Genomic DNA, 22671 nt, shown 5'->3' on the forward strand with positions numbered 1-22671 from the left:
TTCTGGAGCTCAGGCAAAATGCCTGAGACTCTCCTGCAGTGGCAACACAAACGAATGCTGTCGGACTTGAAAATAGAACCTTGTGGGCGGTGGACTGCAGCAGTTCAGAACATCAACGACACCAGACCACTTTTAATTCACAATTGAAACGTCTTTTGAGACACTGACTTGATCGACATGTGGTGGCACATCCTTGCTAACAAACATGAGATGCTGAGCTCAGGCGGAACACTCGCCTGCCCAAGCTAGCCAGGCTAAACCGAACTGCAGCAACAATCCCTGCCATCGCCCCCTCACCCCCTTGCAGGGGTTGGTGTGAGCACTGACTACGGGAGAAGCAGCAAATGGCGGGATTCAGGAGTTTTGCCGCCCCCGTGCCCGTGTGTGGGTCACGCAATTAGAAGAGCCGCTCGCGCTCCGACGTCGACGAACGACAGCGCCGATCGCGTCAACCACGGGTCAGGTCAGGTCGGTCGCACTTTCTCTCCCGCAGCCGTATATAAAAGGCGGGCGCCTCCCGTCTCCGAAAGCCGAACAACACACTGCGGAACATCACGCCTCCGGTTGTCTCGGCGCTCGTCGTCAATCTGAGGATTACGCCATGCAGGTGAGTTCATCGGATGCGCGGAAGGCGGTCGGAGCGGTGATGGCTGCGTGACGGCCCGCGAAACAAGTAAAGCGGCGTTCAAGGCGTGGTTTCCTATTATTTAAACCAATAACCTCGACAAGATCAGTTAATCTTCGCACATGGGTAGCTGCGCCTTGTTGGTGGTAGAACGTGTGTTTGTCTCATGTTACCTTTCAATATTTTGTACTTGCTCTTTGTTCAGACGTGCGTAGTATAGACTGCTGCTGTTATCTTATATCGCGTGTAGTGGCAAGATGCGAGGCCGTGTAAGTGGCTAATAGGTGACAGTTGGCGTTCAATGGCCCAACCACTGCTATGAAAAGGGCTGTTTTTTAAAGCTATAGGGGATGTTGCTATACAGGCTGCTTTTTTTTTGGATATACAGTTGTTTTATGAGAACAGCTATGATCATGAGACACCTGTTGTCTTCGCATACAAGCTCTGCATACGGTGAGGCGGAAATACATCGCCGCTGCTTAATTTACGAAAGCTGCAACCACTAAGGCGTCGCTTTAACATTGAAGGTGTTCAAGATTCGCTCTGTGGTGCGTGGCACCCTGCACAGCGCCAATAATTTTGGAGGTCGATGTACTGCGTTACAGCTTCACAGATGACACACTGTAAAACCAACATTAAGTGCTGAATATGTGACGGCCGAAAACATTGTCTAAAATATCAACACTGCTAGCATAAAGAAACCTACAAATCGCTACTGATGTTCAAGCAAAAATGCACTATTTCTTTTGTAACCCGTGGCAACACGGAACGGAGCGCTCTGGATTAATTTCCACCTCATAGGCTTCTGTAACTTGCGCTCAAAGCCCGGTGCACGACTGTTCTCCAATTCTACGCCGGTCAGAGTTCAGCCGCAGTGGCCGGTACTCGAACACTCGACCTCCTTCTGAACAGCATATCGTCGTATAATATAGGAGCGGAGGCGCCACCTTGACCTGGTGTTGCCTTTCTTTACGGCATGTCACAAATACTGTCGTATAACACCACGTTTGCGATGCTATTAAAACGCGAAAAGGATTAGATTACTTCTTGTCAGTGCTTGGCTCGGAAAAATATATATATATGTGCATATATATTGAACTTGCTGCTGTTGCTGACATATTATGGCATTCCGCTACTAAGCACAGATTCATTGGTTCATTTCGCAGTCATGAAGAAAACATTCCGACGTGCCTAAAATGTAAAGATGCTCTTGCCCTTAGATTTAGGGGCTCGTTGTAGTAGTGCCCGACGTAGACAAAATTAATCCCGAATCGTCCCCTATATAACGCATCCCATTGCCCAGGTGCGGCTTCGGCACACAAAGCGCAAAGATTTAATCAACGATCGTCGAACGTCAAAGTTTCAATCGAGGCTCCACTGGCAAAATAACCGTGTGTAATTTAATTTTCTTAGGCTTATTAAATTCACATTTGACTGCATGATCGACACCTTGCAGGGAGCCCCAGGCTGCTTGGTAGTGAGATATTCTTACGTAGATATTTATTTGTAGTTAAATATTTTAGGCATCTTATAATGCTTCATCTCAGCTTATTTTAGCAAAGACAATTGACGAAAACTTGACAGTGACTAACTATCGTCATGGTGTGTCATTTTTTTGTTTGCTTCTTTCGAACAGGAGTACATCGTTTTACCCGTTCTGCTGGCTGTGGCTCGTGCTGGATACGTTGCGCCAGTGACTGGTTACATTGAGACTGAGTCTTCTACAAGCCATCATTCGCAAGATGTAAGCGTACCCCTCTTACAGTCAAATACTTCGTTAAAACGCCAGGTCCTGCATTAGCACAAGGACTTCGGAACCGCGCCTTGGCTCAACAAACCATGAGAAACAGTCCTGACGGAAACTAATTGGTCCCGATGCGGAGCGGTATCAATTATGACGCATATTATGCTACGAAGTTCTCCATTCTGGAGGAACTACGGGAAGCTGTAACGGAGCTCATAGCTGCTGGCATTGAAATGTGATGGATGACGCATATAAGCGTTTGCGGCTTAACTTGTCTCGGCATCGCGCTGCTCCAGCTGGCGCGTTTCGTCTGGCAGTAAAACTGCGTGCGTTTATCTCTCGACTTATCGAGTTGCTCCTTAGAGCCAAAGTCATCCGTAGGCATGCGTCCCTGGTACACCGATCGTAGCTTCTTCGATAGGGTCAGCGCCAAGTTGATCGATCGCCGCAAACAAGGACTAACGCAGAGACACTGGTATCGGTGCACGTTCAAAGCAGTGCGACTTAGATTCGAACCTGATATAGGCATAGTGTATTTCGTGGCCGAAATGCAATAATCAGAAAATTAAGGTGTCCCTTGGACGTTTGCCGACGACAAACATTACCAACGTATGACCGCCAGGACATAGATTGGTCAAGAAAAAAAACCGAAATGGTATGCTTTATGCCTTAAGTCGATGCCACGAAAACATTGTGGTGTCAATCACTCAGAACTGTGTATTTATCTGCTTGTATTTTACGTATAAGACCAACAATGAACATCACTAGTCTCATGAAGGCGTGCGGCACGTTCTACTGCCCGAAAAGCTTGATGCAGAACCAAATATTTGGTACAATCACATATTGTTCTCGCTCGTTCTCGAAGAGGCCTTCGAATGTCTTCCACCGAAGGTACGCGCAAGCTGGTTCTTAAAAGTCCTGTCTGTACCAGTCATTGAAAACACAAGGGTGGTTCCGAGCCTTCTCACAATGGCACTGCCTAATTGGTCCAGGCACGTTTTTAATTCCCCTACCAGTGACGAACTTGCGAACAGAGAGAGAGACAGAAGAAAGGGGAAAGGCAGGTAGGTTAACCAAATGGGAAGATCCGGTTTGCTATCCTGCGCTGGGGAGAGAGGGGAGGGGGAGGTAAAGTGATAGGAACTTGCGAACGCGTTCGCTTTTCGTGTACGAGGCAAATCTACCTAGAGAAAATGGTACTTTTTCTTTATTTAGGCATACAATGGAACGTTTGTTTGTGCAACGTAAATAATGCTTACAAAATATTCAAACTAATTAAGGAAGCGACGGTAGAGGACGTTGGAAGGCCCTGTTAAGAACATTTATTATCTTTTAACAAGAACTTAGGGAATTGTACTGTTCCCCTTCTATTCGACATCGGCAGTATAGGTATTTGCTAGTTAGCGTTCGCTTGTACGTTTGCTCAGGTGGCCGGCAACTACGACTTCGGCTACAAGGCGCGACACCCCGGCGGCGCCACTTTCCGCCAGGAGACCGGCAACCCTTGGGGTCACAAGATCGGCTCGTATGGCATCGCCGATGCGGACGGACGGGTCCGCCTCGTCAAGTACGTTGCCGACCACAACGGCTTTCGCGTCTACATCTCCACCAATGAACCGGGAACGGCCGCCTCCAGTCCTGCCGGAGCCGGCATCAATGCCCCCGTCGCGCTGCCTGCGGCGCCCGCCGTGGAGCCGTTCCTTCTGCAGCCATCATCGCCTGTGGGAGTAGTTACTAAGGTCGCTCCCGCAGTGAATGCTGCCCATGTCTACGGCCCACCCATAGTGGGACCTGTTCTCAAGCCAGCCGTACCCGTAGCTGCGGCGCTGCATAGCTTCAGGCCAGTCTACGAGAAGAAGCCATATGTAACGGCTGCTGTGCAGCCGGGTCCCGAAGTCGAGTACGATGCCCGGGACTACAGGGGCTGGTAGAATCGCGTGCTTCTGTCTCTCGTCAGGGTAATGCTCACAGCTCAAGCATAACTTCACGGTCTATGGCCCGGCATATGCTATGCGCGTCTAATGGGAGAAAATTGAAAACTCCGAGGGTTATTTTTTGTCTAGAAAACGTTTTGTATGCAGTGTGATTTTTGTGTGATCTTAAGGTAGATGACGCGCAGCGTAACGCTTGCGGACCTGACATATATTGTTGTTGCAGACGCCTTATGCGGCTGCCACATGGAATGTATGTTTCACGTATATTGAGCCAGTGGCGTCGCAGAATGCATTTCCTGGAGTGTGATGCCAACGCTGAAATCAGGGCTCCGCGTACAGTAGAACGCTTTTACAACGCAGTGCTCGGGGCCCTCCGAAATCATTTGTTATACAAGACCCTTCGTTGTAAAAGTCTCGCACCGCATAGCTCACAATATAGAGAGGGGACATAATTATTCCTTCGTTATACAAGCCATTTCGTTGTAGAGGCGTTCGACTATAGCTACAAGCGACTGTAATGCTAAAGTCCAGCATGACAAAGCGCATTTCCCCAGCGACTATGGCGTGGCCGTTACAGAGGTGCAGTGAGAGAAACACGTTGCACGGCAGTCCTATGTACATAGTCGCCGCTCAGTATCTAGTGAACTTCAATAAGTCGCAGCGAAGATTTAAGAAGAAATTACGCGCCAGCAGTTCCTAAAATGGCCACCGTTCGGAAGGATGTTAAAGTTCTCTTTGTTCTATGAACCTTTAAAGCTCTTTGCACAGCTTGCAAATATTACTAACCAGTCTCTAGGTTATGGCTTAAACGTTGTTAAAGATTAGGATTCCAACACATATTAAGGCCACGCTTAGCGCTTATCTTATGCGCATACACTTTAAGAGCATTTATAGTTTTCAGGAAGCGTTCCCGTAAATATCCAAGAACACGAGCTCGATAGTCCTTACCTATGCATGAGTTCTCAGCGCCTCAAAAATAGTGTGGCTAGGCCATACAAGTACGAATACGATGGCCAGCAAACCTCGTGCAATTGATGCATGCGCGAACCAGAGTATACACCATAAACTAATTTACACCCTTTAATTGAGTAAGGGTGTATATCTGTTTATAACTCATATCGTTACACCCAAAAAAGGTGTAAAGGTGCCAGTTACAGACAGGTTTACTTCTTTTTAGTATTTAAGGGTGTAAATTATTTTACAGTGTGGAGTGCCTTTAAAATAGCTCGAATCTCCCTGTTGCACCTGTTAAAGTAAGTTATCTATATGCAACGTACAGTTAGGCCTCGGTTTGGTCAGAAATATACACGTACGAGCTCTCTTGAGAGCGAATAATGTTTCCTTATCTCAGACTGGAAATTTTCCTGAATGTGAGGCTCAGTCGTGTTACTTGCGCTTTTCTAACTGAGATACGGAGTAACTGGGATCTTGTCCGCTGGATGATTGACCTTTAGTAGTTCCGCAGAAGATACTATGAGGAGATCCAGCAGTAAAACATGGATTTCGTACTGAGGTACCGCCGCTGAGAAATTTTAAAATCTGACGCTGTCGTATTTTGAAAACACATGCTACTCTAAGCAGGAGATCGCATGCAGATAACTATGGATATCATTGCAATCAAAAGCTTTCGCGTGAGTAATTCGTACAGTATGGTATATACGGTGTCTCAGCTAACATTAGACAAGCTGTTGAAAGAAAAAAAATATTTAAGAAACTCGGCGTAAGCCCATCATATTTGGTCGTAAGACATCTGATGAGCGAACATGGTTCTATAGTTATATCTCACGTGGTACATTTGGATAATTTTTTGTTGTTGTTGTTGAACAGCTTAGCGAAAGGTATCTGGGTAGACGTGGTTGGTAGTGGTATCGTTTTTATCGTTATTTATAAAGCACTGAAACATGTGCCCACATTGTACCGTCGTCAGCTCTCTTACGTTTGTACATTGGGCTACTGGTTCGTAGGTGCAACTTTTTGCCTCTAAGGACTGGAGTCATAAAAAAAAAGCATAAACATTGCGTGGAATCATAGTTCAGTCATAAATAACCTCGGTAGTATACGTCGTGTTTAGCATCGTCGCCTTCTTTCGACGTTTGCGTCGGGGTTTCCTTCGCATTAGGACCTGATGTATTTAAGGGATAACGTAAAGTCTCATATAGTAGCATATCATGGATTCAAGGTTGGCAGAAATAGTTAACGGTGGCACAACTGTCTTTGACGATCTCACTAGTAGCGCTTGGAAGTGAGAAATGAGACGAAGGAAATCGTTGCGCATCTTGCTTTGCTTTCAAGAACTGAATGTTTGGGTTCTATTAGCTTTGGTGGCCGGATTCAGCTTTCGTGTGAGGCAATTGGTGATTGTTCAGCCTTTGTCAATGGTTTTGATGCCAATCCGCCGCTACTTTAGACTGTATTCAGGTGGCATGCGATAGTCTTTAAGGAGCTGCCGTTGACCCAGAGCCTTTTAGGCTGAGTACAGAACGTTCCTCACCATTCTGAGCTTGGAAGCTCCTGGCGACATACAGGTGCCGTAACCGAGGGCCTGAATACAGAACTTGGGACTCACGCTGTTGCATCGAAACTTTTGACAAACGCAGTGCGAACATAAACGTATGCGTCAAACGCTTGTACTCACCAGTCAATAAAAGCTTCTAGACTCAGGGACATAGCATTCTGTCATTGACGCAGCAAGTACCACGCATAGCTTTTCTTTGCTTACCATGTGCATTGTTCCAAGTGCCATTCTAACTCAAAACCACGGTGATAATTTCTGTTCTATGTATATTCTTCTCGTTTAGTGTTTTTTAGGTACGAGTTTGGAACAGAGGGTTCTTCAGTAAGCAAGCTTTTTATTCTGTCACAATAGATAAACAACAACGAGGGAACGCTTTACAAAACACGTCGCGGGACTAGTTGGTATGCATTATTTTTCTTTCTCATGAAAGCAATTCCGCCCTGCTTTTTAAGACGAGGACACAAGAAGACATGACAGCGTTCGTGCTATCATGTCTTTGTGTCCTAGCCTTAAAAAGAAGCGATTGATTATGAAGATGAAGAAATTACGGCCTGATTGATTACTTTCGTAAGAAAGCAAAATAACAACGAAGGAGGAGGGCTTATAAACTTAAGTATCTTCCGGTTTGATACTTATAATGTTAGCCGCAATGTAGTTTTGTGTGCAAATGCTTTAGATAGCTTAATGTGAATGCGTATATTGATTTTTGTTGCACGGCGTCTCTGCTTGGGATACTATCAAGCCTTTAGCAGGAAAACTGCATATGTTTGTGTGGGCACAGGGTAATCAATTCTTTCTATCTTCAGGGTATATTTACGTTATGCGTGAGGTGTGGTTTTGGGTTGTATACAACAATTTTGATGCCAATAAATATTTACAATTGATGAGACAATCCATGCGTCATTTCTTTCTAAAAAAAAAAAAACTTTTTCCACCCTGTCATGGACTTTTTATTCCTGTTCTGTGATCATTTTTGTGTAATATGGCCAGAATAGCCGGTGGCACTTAAATATGCAAACACACTGTACAAACGAAAAAGACAAGACAAGACAAGGTGGACAAGACGAACAAGACGGACACATCAGTAATTATCGATTTCGTTTGCAACAAAGCAAACCACGCAATGTTCTTGCAGTCACTTTGCTCGCACTGCTGTAGTTGCCTTTCTCTATCGCCAGCTATCTCCGTCATACTTTGTGATTATGTTTAGAGTTTGTCTTCGTCGTCATTAAAGGATACCTTAGAAATTTTGCGTAACACTTACTCAGACTCATTCAGACATTATTTGTTAAGTTATACGCTGGCTCATGCTCACGTCGATTCATTACGAAACCTGCTGGTGATCCCTCATCTTCACTCATATGTATACACACTCCCTTTCCACTGAGGCAGACAGGCACTCATCCTCAGCTACAGAATGGGTTTCTGACTGACCATTAGTCAAGTCAACTTATATATGACCCGTTGCTGGTTTTTGGCAGTACGTGTCAAGCTTTTTCGTTACATAATTGGCCAGATCACATGAGGGGAGTGGAAGATTTTTTGCAAGTCTTACTCGCTTGAACATAATCTGTTACCTGGGCAGCTTCTTGCTTCAGAGATGGATTTAAAGATGCGTTTAGCAGAAAACTGGAGAAAAAACGAAAGAAAAAGTAACAAAACACACACACAAACACCTCTCCAAAGTTGTACTTATCCACGTGCGGGTATTCTGAGACCAAGGACAGCCACGGGTCAAGTGTCTTTCTTTTCGCCGGCTCATCTCAGCCAGCCGACAATCCATTTGCAGACTCCGTCCGGTGATTAGGATCGTCCCAATGCATGTGACCCCGTTTCGGGCATCACCTTGAACTCTGAGCCCCGCTCAGTCGCGGTCTGCAAGCACGCGCGGGTCGCGCTTGTACTGACGACCTTCGGTGGGATATGTCCGCAGCCAGGCAGCTGCTCCCGTATAGCAAACCAAAGCCCAAGGGGCAAGCGAGAATCACTTTGCGTCTCTCATTTCGTACTTCCATTGCCCAGGGCAGGAGAATTCTCCTGTCAACGACATTACGAGAGTGGAATGCAGCGCCTGATTGCGCTGATGATACTCGCAGGCGAAAATCTATGCGGGCTGGAGGTCGTCTTTTTTTAGCGTATCAAACCTGAATAAGCAGAGGCGTGGATATACTATCCGGGTACCGGGAGTGGTATGCATCCGTCAGAAAAGAAGGTTGTATCTGAAGATCTGCGAAAGACACGGGAACGACTTCAACTCGTCGTGTAACTTGTATTACTATATGGATTTCCCTACTAGAAAGTTCTAAATTATGAATGATTGACTGCGTGTTAATAAAAATTCGTTATTTAAAAATTGTTTTATTACTTGGTTCTGTTGCAGAGAGAGAGAAAGAGAGATAAACGGGATAGGAAAAGCAGCGAGCGTTATATACAGTATACCGATATCTACATGACAAGGATATCTTGACGCGGCGATAAATTGAAGCTGAGTCTTACCGAGACTGCGCTAAAAGATGAATCATCAACACATTATGCGGGAAATAATGCGCTATTGAAACATACAGCTGTCTTTAGAGTAGTCTATTATCAGTAGCATTTTAGTTGATAGAGACGAACTACAGAGTGAAATTGGATCTTAAGAAGCAACCTAACAGTCTGCGGAAAATCATGCTCCATACTACTTGTCAGGACCCCTATAATCCGGTGCCGAAAGAACCGGGACTCACAAATGAAGGACTTGCAAACTACACCCCTACAAGATTGATATTTTCCGTGTACCGTTGTCACCATGCTCTATAGTATGACGTCTTCATAATTGAACGACGAGGTGACCACAGGAAAGCAATGGTTGCTCAAGTATATAAAATTTCATTGCTGCATTGTCATGGCGCAGGCAAATCGCCGAAGTCGGCGCGCAGCGCTCCTAGAAAAAGGTACACGCGGGATTGCGGGAGTTTCGTCGGAATGGTCTCTGCTAACGATGCGGCAATGGTCCAGTAGTGATTTGAATATAATGAAAGTGCTCGTATCGAAATTTACAAGTGAGGATTAAGCACTCGTACAGAATTGTTCAGCTAGAATGTACGTAGAGGGAATTATACAACCTTTCTACGCCTCCTCATCTGATGCCAGTCGAAGAAATGCGGAATGGGATACATGTTTATTCCAATGTCCCAGCAAATTAGATTGTTGAAAAGTAAAGAAGTAGCCCTCGAGACTGATAGACAGTCCAGTGGCGGTATTTATAGTTATATGTTTCCTTCTGCAGGGTATACATCAAAGAAAAAAGAAAGCGATGCTACTGAAGAAGACAACGGTTATGAGTCGCCTTGGTGCGCATACAGCTGCGCACGCACGAGTTTCTACGCGTGCTGCGCGCGAGTGTGTGTCTGTGTGCACAAATCTGGGCTATAATTTGGGCATGCGAATGATCAAGAGTTCCCGTGTGTAAAGCTCCCTGTTTTGTACACAGTACCCACATATATTACTCGCATAATAACCGCTGTACAATCGCGCTCGACTAATCAACGCTCCATCACGCATTCGTTCTTTACGTAAATGTCTATCTTCTTGTCGGTTTCGACACCGCTCTTCTGTATACAGGCATATGCATTCCCAGCCAACAATTAAGCAGAAAGAGCCGACGATTCGTGTCCGCGCTTGACCAAAGCCAAGAGAAGGTCCGACCTTGCGAGTGCCCCGGCGACGTCCGTGTTAGGCTCGCACGTGGCCGGCCTGCCGGTGCCCTCAATCTCCCCGTCCAGCGCTGCTGCTATGTTTTCGGGGGTGGAGACGGTTGCGGCGTCAGGAATCCCCGCTCCGTCTCCCCCACGACCCTATACGCGGTGCTGGCCGCGTGGCCTGTTGTACAGTGAGGGCGATAGTAGTCGTATAGTACGCGGTGAAAGGCCCGTTAACTTCGTGCGCGAGGAAGTCCCGGATCCTTCTTTCCAACGTCGTTCCTCCTCTCGGTGGCGGGCGCCAGGGAACTGCCTTCCTGGGACGAGCCGCAGTAGCCCACTGTATCTGTGGCTTCAGTGAGCTGGCGATTCGACGGTGATTGGAGCACCACTGTAATGGTGCAGCTCGAGCTGTGGTGTGTAGTACATAACGGCAACCTCATCACCTATCCCCGGTCTTCTTGCCCTCTCTTTCACTGACGGATGTAATGAAAGAGGAGTCGTGACGTCACTCTGTTAAAGCTATAAGAAGGGTCAGCAATCAACGTTGGGCGCTGGGAACGGAGGCTACCTTTCAATTTGGAGTAACCGGCTCCATCCCGACGACCATTATGAAGGTAAGAAAACAAAACGTTTCCAACCAACAAATAAGTGTCACTAAACTTGACCGCAGGGGCTGGTATGGCGACACCGAATCGAGTGTTTGCGGTGCAGAGCTTGCCGTTGGCACTTTTGCTTTGCCCAGTTGACAGGACAGTAGCCCCCAAGTTTAGTCCTCTAAATACAGTATCCACTCCTAAGTGTATTCAGTGGAGCTCCTGTCGTGCGCAATAGAAGTTTCTCTTTGTTGTCTAAATAGCAATTGTGCTGCACCCTGTTTGTTAACGAAGAACGGAAGTCGAGTCATGTAAACAGCCCGAAGGAAACATTAAATTTAGGACAACATTTTCATTCAGAACAAAATCATTTGTCAACAATAAGGCTGGATATTACTTTGACTAACACTGCGGTATATTATTATGGCTGAAGAAATAAAAACGAAACGTTCAACTTTATTAGACACGCTTCTTAAAAAAAGAAGTTTGGCTTCATGTGGCTGTCGTAGCTGTTGTAAATTCAGTACGTTAAGCCCGTTGACGGCTCAGTAGAGTCAAATTATCTTATTCTAGGAATGGAGGCCTAATACGAGAGGGAATGTATGATAGACGACATGCAGGATAAGTATTTCTCTCCTTGACACAGGCGTCCGCAGGGAGCGCGGGAGGCTTGCACCATTGTTAACAGTGCGGTAACTTGGGCCGGTTAGCACATACTTATGCGATGCAACAGCGCTTTTGATCGGAACAAAAGACTGCAGACACAAACACGCCAGCGTTCCTATTTGTCGCCTCCTTTTGTGCCAATCAAAAGCGTGTTCTTTTTTTTTTTCGGGGTCAACATTTCTAAAGTCTATATACGGCGTAGGTAAGTTACAGCTTGCTCGGCCAACATGTCGCAGGCATGCGCTTGAAAGTGAAATGCCTTCAGTGTACACATGACGTGATTAACTAAAGAAATTCGAAGCCCACAGTACAGCACTGCTGCTAAGTAGCACAACGCGCTGAAAACAGGGCGCAGTGCAAACAGGCACTTCTAGTTTAATGATTTATTATGGGGTTTTACGTGCCAAAACCACTTTCTTATTATGAGGCACGCCGTAGTAGAGGGCTCCGGAAATTTCGACCACCTGGGGTTCTTTAACGTGCACCTAAATCGAAGTACACGGGTGTTTTCGCATTTCGCCCCCATCGAAATGCGGCCGCCGCCGGCATTCAATCCCGCGACCTCGTGCTCAGCAGCCTAACACCATAGCCACTGAGCAACCACGGCGGGTACTTCTAGTTTAGGCATCCACATTCACCCTAGGCAGATAGTTTCAACGCGTGCACCCCGAGAGAGGCATACAAAGGTAGGTCAGATTATGCTGTCTATGGCAGATCTCTAGTGTGGAAGCCTGCAAGGTGGATGAAGGTTCACGGAAGGAAAAAAGGTGACAACCAACCAACTGCGGCCACGAAGCTACAAAGGAAACACATACACATCTTCGAAAGAAAGCTTTGAAGCTAGCTATTGAAGAACTCGCTTTAGTGAGCCGATCGGTCCCTGGGCCATGGTCGACCGCGGGTTCGATTCCCAAACCAGGATGAATTTTTTTTTCAACTCTGAAGCTTTCCATCGGAGAAGCACGTGTGGATTTCCTTTTGCATAGCGTCATGCTACAGTCGGGTGGACGGCGATTTTCCAATTCATTCGGTTGACCGTAACGCGAGATTTTACTGTTGCTATTCTTCACTTGCACATTACCTTCTATTTTCAATATCTTCACTTTCTCGCAGGCCCTCATCGTGTTCGTCCTTGCGGCCGTTGCACGTGCAGGTGCTGTGCAGTACGCTCCTGAAGTTGGTTTCTCCACCCAACATCGGACGCAGGATGTAAGGCCCTAAACGTCAGCACTAACGCCTGCGGTCCACAAATTTACTAATCAACGCTAAATACACCCACACTGTGTTGTCCTTTCTTAACGCATTACTATGTATGGTTACTGGTGTTACGGAGTCATCTGGAACTGTTGATGTTGAGTTAACCTCTCCGTCACGAACGTGATCTAGTTGCCGGGTTTCATGCAGTGTACCTAACTGCAATATTTTCATCGTGCGATGAAAACTGGCGCTGTTAGAGACTTACTGAGTCAGGTAGCCATGAACGACGTTGCTGTCCTCGAATGAAATGAGGAATAATAGAACAAGTAGGCATAATTTGCTGACCACCTGTTGCCGAAAACTGCGAGAACGCGAGCAGCGTTGAAGTTCTATATAGTACATTATTACGCTTTCAGCGAGGTTCCGATAAGCTCTATCTTTTATACACTGCGCTTTTGGCACATATGCAATTTCTAAGACCAGCTTACTCGACAACAGCGTGAACTGGTGACAGTCCGCGCCTTCTGCCAAGGTCGCGAACTATTCTGTTTCATTCCGTCCATGGTACGGCTACGCTTTCAGAACGTGAAATCTTGTTGCGTTAAGTTTCTCTTATCAAATGTAACTATACATGTATCTTACAACTGAACCGCGTCCAGTCGCTCACGCCACATCATTTCACCGAACGTGCGCGCACATTCACGCAGGTCTGGGGCAACTACAACTTCGGCTACGACGAGAAGCACTCCGGCGGTGGCTCCTGGCGCAAGGAGTCCAGCGACGCCTCCGGCAACACCGTCGGCTCGTACGGCCTGCACGACGCCGACGGTCGCGTGCGCATCGTGAACTACGTGGCCAACGCGTACGGCTTCCGCGCGTCGGTGGCCACAAACGAGCCCGGCACCGCCGCTTCCAGCCCGGCCGGCGTGGGCATCAACGCTCCGCAGGGACCCACCGGACCTCCCATCGGCGCCTCCGGAAACGCCGGAGTAGCCGACGTTGTCTTTGGAGCAGCGGCGCCCGTCGCCGCTCCCGTTTCAAACTCGGCTGTCGCCGTTTCCGCTCCCATCTCTAAACTATCACTCGCTGCAACCGTCCCCGCCGTGACGTACGCTGCCACCGGTCCGGCTTTCGCCGCTGCCTCCGCGGCCACTAACGCTGTTAAGTTCGCGGCAGCCTCTCCGGCTGCTTTCGTGGCTGACGTCTACGGTCCGACCATTGGCGAACTTATTGGGTATGCTTACGGCAAGCGCAAGTAGGCGAAAGAAGACAGAAAGCAAAAAGAAAAAGAAAAGAAGAAAGTCGGACGTATTCTTTTCTATAGGCACGGTATTTCCCCGACTTCATCCCGCTTTTAAGTTATTTATGGTCAGACTACAGAATCGGTCGGTTGATTGCTCCACGTGTTGTGTTTTCTTCAGTGAGTCCTACAAATAGCTTTTCGCTCGTTCTTTTGTTCCCCTGATTAGCACCGGCGTTTATTTTCACGTTTGTGCCGTAAGCGTGTGTCCCTGACCAAACGACGTATACTTGTACAATGTTTTCCTCCTTGAAGTGAAATAAACGCTCTGCTATATGTTCATGACTCAAAACTTTGCTAATGACCTTGAACGCAGGCTGGCGCAGCGTTATCAATTGCGTTGCTTCTTCATTGTTCAGTTATTTGAGAGCACAGAGCTAAGAGACAAATCCCTGAGAGACGTCATCTTTCTGCACTGCACAAAGAATCACTTAACCTCCCAAATGGTCTTGCATAAATGTGCACATAGTTTTATAACAAAGAAAGACTAGCGACAGGAATATGGTGCGATGAAGATACAACTGAACAACAAATGACAATTTTCTTAAAGGTTTTGAGAAATAAGGTATGTTGTGGAACTTACGACATGTTGACGTAAAAATTAACTGCTCATTTGAAAAGACACGAATACCGCAGGCTGCCAAAATAAAATAACAACATTGCTTCTATTCCAGACTTTACCAAAGTGAAACGATCCATTAGATACCCTGGCAGCGTTTACTACAAATTATGCAAACCAGGTCATCACTTGTCAGTCTAACATCAACAACTACGGTTGCCACTGTATACTTATATATATACTGGCAACGTCGCACCCGCGCATACACATGCACAAACACGCTAACACTAAGGCAGACGCACTCCGAGGCACACACACATATGCCCGCTAGCACGCACGCAAACACGTCTGATATACCGACACGCCAGTGCATACAGACAAAACAATTTGACGTACAGGGCTTGAAGATTAAGCACATACTTTACGATGGAGATGGCACACTTGAATCTGGTTGAGGAGGCAACGAGATGACATCAGGTCAAGCAGACAGTCTTAGTGAAATGCGCGCCTGTTGTGAGTGCAGCACTGTTTATTTGTTTACTTTTGCATAATTGCCACAATACTCATGGCATGGGGAGACTCCGCAGCGAGTCTTCAAACGAGACAATTGTCGTGTTTTGCATTCTAGAATTGGCACTCTTTTGTATTCGCAATGTGCAAGGCTTTTCTCTTATTCTAGGTCATGCTATGTTTTATGTGTGAGTATCTGAAAGGAATGAAGATTCTTTACGTCTGGTTCCTGTTGCTTAGCCGGCTGAGTTCAAGGTAAAACGAGGAACCCCGTGGCACACTTCCTACCCGACGTCCGCGTTCGAATGTGAGGCCGTAAACAAAACAACGCTAAGCGCTATGCAAAGTACACGCCGGCTAGCCACTTTTGCTTTCTTCTGGAATGCCAACTTCGTGCTTACACAACGTTAAACATAAGCAAAAAACAAAGATGGATATAAGCACTACGTATACAGTGTGCATATACTATCGCACCACGGCAAGTCCGCGCGTGTCTTATACGGCTTTGACCCACCGGTTGGGAGGCGACGATTTGCGTATGCGCTTGGCCGTATAAGGTCGCTCCATCGCAAAGCATACCGCCGAGGAAGGTGAAACTGCGTAACCCGGCGGGCGCGATGAATGCTCGCAAACGCTTCCTTGTCCTCGTAACACCGCGGAACTGCCGAGGAAGCTTCTTGTATGCACCCGGTAGCCTGCATATAGTGCCGAGGTAAGCCGTTAATTAAAGCAAAGATGCACGTCTCTAAAACCACGGCGCTGTTGGCTAACAAGAGCCAGAGGTTTCAGTAGGTCAGTAGTCAGCACAGAGTGCGTTAGAGGAAGCGGGGCAGTAGGAAGAAAGTCACAGGATTTCGCTTGTGGTTTCCTTTGTGCCGCACTTGCCCAGCTGCGTGTTGTTATTGCCTCGTGTTTTTTTTTTCCTTTCCAAGCACACTCCGTGTTTGTCGATGGACTGATCATGACCAGGAAAGAATAGACGGAGCTAACAAGTTCGTGCGCGCCGACATTCAGGAGAGTGACTACTGACCTACTGCCGTGGCAGAGTCCAGTGTAACAACTTGGGGAAACTTTGGCGCGTGCACTGCTTTATGGTCTGTCTCTCAGATATTCACATGTGCGTGCAGAGTTCCTACTCTCATAGACCTGGATCACAATGCAGTAGACTTAGCAAGAATTAAGAACTAAAGTACAGCCCCTTACGCCATCTTCCAGAGTCGCCGTCCTATTTCTGTGGTATAATATTTATAAACAGGGATAAGTTGCCTCAGAAAAGCCATCCTTTCTGCGGCACCTTATCCCTGCTTACAAACTTTATACCACAGTGTGCTATTCCATCTGTCAGCCCCTTTCTTGATTTTTGGACGTCTTATTTCTGGATTGAAGTCGGTTACTTCAAGCAGTAGTACTATTAACGCTTTAATATCAAATTAAACCATGCATCTTCTCACGCTTTCCCGCGCAATTCCTGCAAGTGCGGATATTAATTCCATTACAAATCGCAATGTCGAAACGACTGATTAAAAGGATGAACTGATTAACTTCCTCATTTACTTCAGGACGCGCTCCAAGCCGAGCCGTAGGGGAGCCATGTCTACTGTGCAGAAATCCCAAGGCTAGTGCCACATTAAAGATATCAGTCCCTGAACCCTTTTAAAGAATCCCTTGGCGTTCAAGATCAGAGCACCCAGAACTGCTTCATGCATGCTTTCGGGAAACTTAGCTGGAACGCCAATGCATGCTTCGTAGCATTCTTTAAAGCCAGATCTCTCGAAAGTGGTGCTAGTCATGAGACATCATATAAGCAAGCATGACTTTAATACCGTTCGGATTTAACTTCGCAATTGCAGCATGTGCCCTTCAGTAGACTTTGAGGTAGCCTTTTACTTCCCCTTTCCGTTCCTCTAGTGCAGGGTAGCAAACCGGAGTCTTTCGATCTGGTTAGCCTCCCTGTCTTTCTCTCCTTTCAATCTCTCTCTCTCTCTGTAAGGTAGCCACCTGATTATTGCGATTTTTTTATGGACATGATTTTCGCTTCCTCCACAAAAGCACCTAAAAAGCGCAGCAGAAACAGGCTACTAAAAAAAGGAAAGCTGTGTGAATTAAAGGTAAAGGCATATATATATATGTAACACTTTCAAGCAATTGTATTAAGTTTCATGGGTTACGTTTTCGCAAAACACGTGATTAATTGACGTTGATTTGTGCCTCTCTCCTCCAACATTCGCAACATTCCCCTTATTCTTTCAAAATTTCCACATAAAGTTATGACACTTCGCAAGACTTCGATGCCATGGCAGCGTGGACAAAGCGTTCAAGGACAAGAACTTGTGCGTTTTCTTCGCGCCGGCAGTACCACTGCATCTGACCGAACACAAGCCCGCTCTGCAGTAAGCTTCGCTACTCTTTCTATGGCTTCTTATACCAAGAGTGTAGCACTCTTGAACAATTGTATACAAATAGTGTTCAAAGGTTGGAATAACCCGTACACCGTCCATGACATGCTCCTCCTTTCCGCGCGCGCATTGAATTTCGGCCCTGTGTTTAGATTTCTCAAGAAGCGGGATTTCTCAAGTCCGCGCTTTGTATACCGCCTCTAACAACGAAGCAAACAAGCATTTTGTGGTTACTTTCAAAGACCTCTGAATTACCTACACGCCTACAATATTTTTATGCACATGACTCATAAGATTGTCCTCGTTCTGTCCCCTTAATAAAGTTGCTGCCCAATTTGTTTCTCCCAGGACATGGAGGGAACCTTCTGCACCTCTCATATAACACCTATAAAGAGGCCAAAAACAAGTGTCTAGGAATTTTTATTTACCCTCTAATTAACCCACACGCCTTCTTTGCCTGCACGTCAGCTCTAACTTGTTTCTTATTTCCTCTGAACTTACAATCGGTGCGCCATTTAGTTCGGCCAGCACAGCGACAAAACACGCGTATATAACGTTCTATGGCCCTTCTAGTCGCAGGTTTGTTTGATTGACGTATCGACACATTTTAAAGATTACGGCCTAATGAACTGAATTGTGCGAGTGGATGCATAGGTTTCAATAAATTGTGACACGTGTGTACATCGCAGAACTTTGTAAACAACGGCAAAATATAGTTGGCTTTCTATAACACTGACCAGAACAGTTTGCATGTTTAATACTGATTACCCCACCTAGAAACGTTATCGGTTAAGGACAGTGTGAGACCCACATTCTGTTTTTTGCGGAAAAGCGCAGAGCGTGCAGCATTAATACGTGAACTACAACGAAGATTCAATTAGAACAAGTTGCTGGCAAGGTTTCCCTTACCTAAGAGGGCCATTAAATAAAAAACTCGACCTCCTCCCCCCCCCTCCTCCCTCTTGAAAAAAGATTCAATGCACTTGTAGGAATCCATGTGAAGCAATGCTTTCTCGAAGTGGTTAATTAAATGCTCTACCACTAAATACGATGCGTCTTTATTGTCATCGTATACGGAATGCGTAATATCACGCAATGCGTTTGTTTATGCCCAGCGCAGGTCACAACTTTAAAGTCATATAATGGTAACGTTTACGCTCTCCACAATTCACAAATTATGCCGAAACACAAACCGCAGTTCATGCGGATGCACATTGTGAGAAGCTGACTCAGATACGTCACGAGGACGAAGGCGCTGTTTTGTGGAAAGAAGAATGTTGAGAAGTGCGTGGGAGAGACAAGTATAGGGTACATATGTATATACTATTAAATAATGCGCACTAAATAATAATGAAATGGATACCCCCTTGTGTTACAGTGTCGAATTCCCGTTCTAGATGATTGGCCAGAAATGGGCACAGCTCGGTGGCACGTACGCAGTGGTCCAGGAATGACGAAGACCAAATATGGAAGCTACAAAGGAGATGTTCAATGACTAGATTATTTTTCTCGCCTGGAAACGAGCAATATAATACCCACTGATGCTTGACCGTCTGAAGAGAAGGATGGCGTAGGCATTTTTTCTCCTTCTCTTTGTTGGTCCTTCTTTATTCGCATTCCAGATTACGCGCCTATTTTCATAGCAGAATTATTGGCTATTGTTCAAGCGCTGCGCAATTTTCCGGCTAATAAATCGTCAGCTGTCGTAGTTACAGATTCTCTATCGCTTTGTGTGTCGCTTTCCACATCAACGAATGCAGCTATCTTGAGTATGTTTCAAAATTTAGACCCCTACAATTTTACAAAAAAATAATTTGTGGTGGGTTCCTGGCGACCGCGGTTTATACTTAAACGAAATGGCAGATTTATTAGCCAGAACGTCCTTAAGGGCCCTTTGATTCCTGTTTTACCGGATACAGCTTACATCACTGCATCGAGATAAAGAAAATTTTGTTTGCAAATTGATTTAAGCAAATTATCGCTGATACCATCTCCACACTTTCAGCATCTCGTTTTTTTTCTGGAATAAACAGTGCTACCCTCATCGCCACTTGGAAGTTACATACACCAGACAACGCGGTTGCATCCAGCAGTTGAATTTTTATTTACATAGTGCTTGTCTGACGATGCCCCCTCTATGCCACAATTGTAAGAAAATTTAATCAATAGATCACTACTCTTTATCATGTAGACGATATTCACGCCAGAGAAAGATATTAATCGAAGCTCCACTCTGCAATAATGGATTAGAGTTAAGTACACGAGTATTATTATCACTTGGGGCCTCGACACTACGCTATAGTCACCGAGACGTTTGTTCCGCAGTATTTGATTATTTAACTGAAACAAAATTATTGCCCTGCTAATTATCGTATTTTATTCTAGATATCAAATCTGCATTCATTTTACCTGAATTGGTTTCTCTGAATTATTTATTCACATTCATTTCTCCTTGATTGTAGCCTCTTTCAATATTCACCTTTCAGTTAGTCTGACTGCTTGTTCGCGTACTTGTCTAGTTATTGGATCATCTTTTTTGTATTTCTTTTACTTTTGGTTTATCGTTTTCAGATAAGAGTTTCCTTTACATACCTCCTGCCACCTGATTATTGGCTTATCCCCCTTAGTTGGTGCAAACCGCGACAAAGGATCGCCATCCTCCTCCTCCTCCTCCTCCTCCTCCTCCATTCCTCCTTATCATCATCATCATCATGTTTCTGCCAACAACACGCTATTCGAATAAAGAGGAATGTACGCTTTAAATATACCTACGAGCACACCATAATTTACTTGCAAGTCTTATTTAGCGATTTATTGTTTGATTACGCAGAAGTGTGCTCACTGGCACTAGTTTAATGGTCAAAATTTTCTAAAATATAAGCCGCAGCATACGGCGGCCAATTGACAAAGGGAAGTTTCATTACACATTAAAACGTGGTGCAATACAAATAGATGTAGACAGTACTTGATTCCACGCTCTCACTAAGCAGCGGCGTCGCCACAGCATTAATAGTGTGCTGGTTGAAATCAATGGCACAAAAGGCTGTCATTCCTTCTAAAGCGCGCGCTCACTGAAGCAACGGAAGTATGCTGTGCCGCTATCGTGACGCCTTTAGTGGCAATGCACTTGTGCAGTGGGCGGTGCGTAGTTTCACATTGGCACAATTCGACAAATTAAAGAAACTGCTCAGTACCAAGTGCTATTTTTATTCAATTGTGCAGTCTGGGTACTTGAATACTGGAGGCCGTATTCCACGTGCAGATTTTATGTCCTGATACAGTGCTTGATTACACAGAACAGGGCCGTGATAGCGCAAAACTATTCCAATCAATTATTATTGCAAATCCGCCATTAGCCTTCCGTGATAGGTCTGGATGGCTCGGGCCAAGCCCAAATGGGCTGGCGCGACACCCATTTGGCCAATGTCCAAATGGTACGGCGCTACATATTTGCTACATAAAAGAGTTTTTTTCGAGCGTGGAAGAAGCCCGCGAATACACGCAGTCGCACGGCAATTTTGCGTGTATTCGTGGGAGCTGGTTTCATGCTCGGAAAGAACACTTTTATGTAGCCCGTATTGGGCTACAGAAAGCTTTATCGGGAGTATTTTATGTCGCTCTACAATTTTGTGATTGACACTTTTCATCTAAATATAATATTTGAGAAGTCAATTAGTTGATTAAGACTAATGATCTAATTAGGCTGAATGAAACAAATAGTTTGAGTATCTCCAAGCGAAGGCAAACATTACCTTTGCTCTGTCCAGCTAGGTGGCATCTGCATATCTTTAAGCTCTGGCTAAAGTTAGCTGGGACACTCTGTATATGCGCTTAAAGAAGTCCGTTCGAAATAATATTACATCCAACGCAACGTGGTTTGTTACACTTGCGATTTGCAAATTATGTTCTTGAGAGAAATCACTAGCCTCCCGCATTCTTGAATGCTCCTCCACTTAACACTCCATCTCAACTTGAGAACGTTGAGTGTAGCGCCGATCCTCGACAGAAGTATAGTCGTTGCCGCTTCACCGATGCGCCAAAACAATTCTTAAGAAGGTTAATGTCTTTTTGAACCTAGATGTGGCACCGTGCTCCACCCGGGGGAGCGGATGTAGAGTTTCGAGCTGTGGATATATTGAAAATACAAATATTAGAGCCAAGAAAGTTCATGCCAGGTATTGCCACACTGCCGAAATTTACCATTTATCGGCCGGGAAAAGCGAGAAAGAGAGATAATTTATTGTAGAAAAGACAGGGAGATAATCTCCCGAAAAATTCCCAACTTTGTATGCTTGTTTACACGAAACACTCGAATCAGGTGATAAGAACGACACTGGCATAAAAAAAAAGCCGCCCCACAGTGAACAAGACGCGACTCCCAAAGCAAACGTGCTCGCTGTGTACCTGTGTTTTTTTGTTTAACGCCCCCTTTTAGCTTTTATCACCCATATGCGCTTTCACAACCACGTTTTCTGAAAGGATCGTACGAAGTCAGCAAACTCTCGTCACGCTGCTTCGCGGTGAAAACACGCCAACGCACTCGTACGTGCTTCGTTGCTTCCACGCCGAGTGGGTTGACGAAGTCGGCGTGCCGCAGGCGTACGCTGCCAAACACTGACGTAAACAAGCAGACCCGCCCTCGTTCAATTATCTTGAAATATAAACACACCATAAAACATGAAGACAGGAAATTCAACCGACATGGCGCATGGCTTCAATGTAACCGCGCAGCAGGGAAGTAGCCGCGACTGGCGTCCATGTGTAAGTGTCTCAAGTCCCTCAGCTTTGTGTTCTAAGGACTGCCTACATCTCTGTCCGGTTCATTATTGTAACTCTTCTCAGCAGCGGCGATTGCAGGGCTCAGTTTACTATAGCGGCTACAAAAAGGAACGATCAATCAAATGAAACAATATACTTTCTCTAAAAAAAAAAAAGCCTTATTTTAACGT

At 45.7% G+C, this 22671-nt stretch overlaps 2 protein-coding genes across 2 annotated transcripts; both read left to right on the plus strand.

Annotated features, from left to right (window-relative positions):
- Nucleotides 1-501: 501 nt before the first annotated feature.
- LOC135920211 (adult-specific rigid cuticular protein 15.7-like) lies at nucleotides 502-7341 on the plus strand. The gene is made up of 3 exons (XM_070539714.1): nucleotides 502-607; nucleotides 2262-2369; nucleotides 3797-7341. Exons 1-3 carry the CDS (start codon nucleotides 602-604, stop codon nucleotides 4298-4300), a joined length of 618 nt encoding a protein of 205 aa, XP_070395815.1. The 5' UTR covers nucleotides 502-601; the 3' UTR covers nucleotides 4301-7341.
- A 3515-nt stretch (nucleotides 7342-10856) lies between these two features.
- LOC139060571 (adult-specific rigid cuticular protein 15.5-like) lies at nucleotides 10857-14224 on the plus strand. The gene is made up of 3 exons (XM_070539715.1): nucleotides 10857-11115; nucleotides 12874-12969; nucleotides 13665-14224. Exons 1-3 carry the CDS (start codon nucleotides 11110-11112, stop codon nucleotides 14214-14216), a joined length of 654 nt encoding a protein of 217 aa, XP_070395816.1. The 5' UTR covers nucleotides 10857-11109; the 3' UTR covers nucleotides 14217-14224.
- The last annotated feature ends 8447 nt before the right edge of the window (nucleotides 14225-22671 follow it).

Source organism: Dermacentor albipictus, chromosome 5, assembly GCF_038994185.2.
Source record: "Dermacentor albipictus isolate Rhodes 1998 colony chromosome 5, USDA_Dalb.pri_finalv2, whole genome shotgun sequence".
NCBI classification, from domain to species: Eukaryota; Metazoa; Arthropoda; class Arachnida; order Ixodida; family Ixodidae; genus Dermacentor; species Dermacentor albipictus.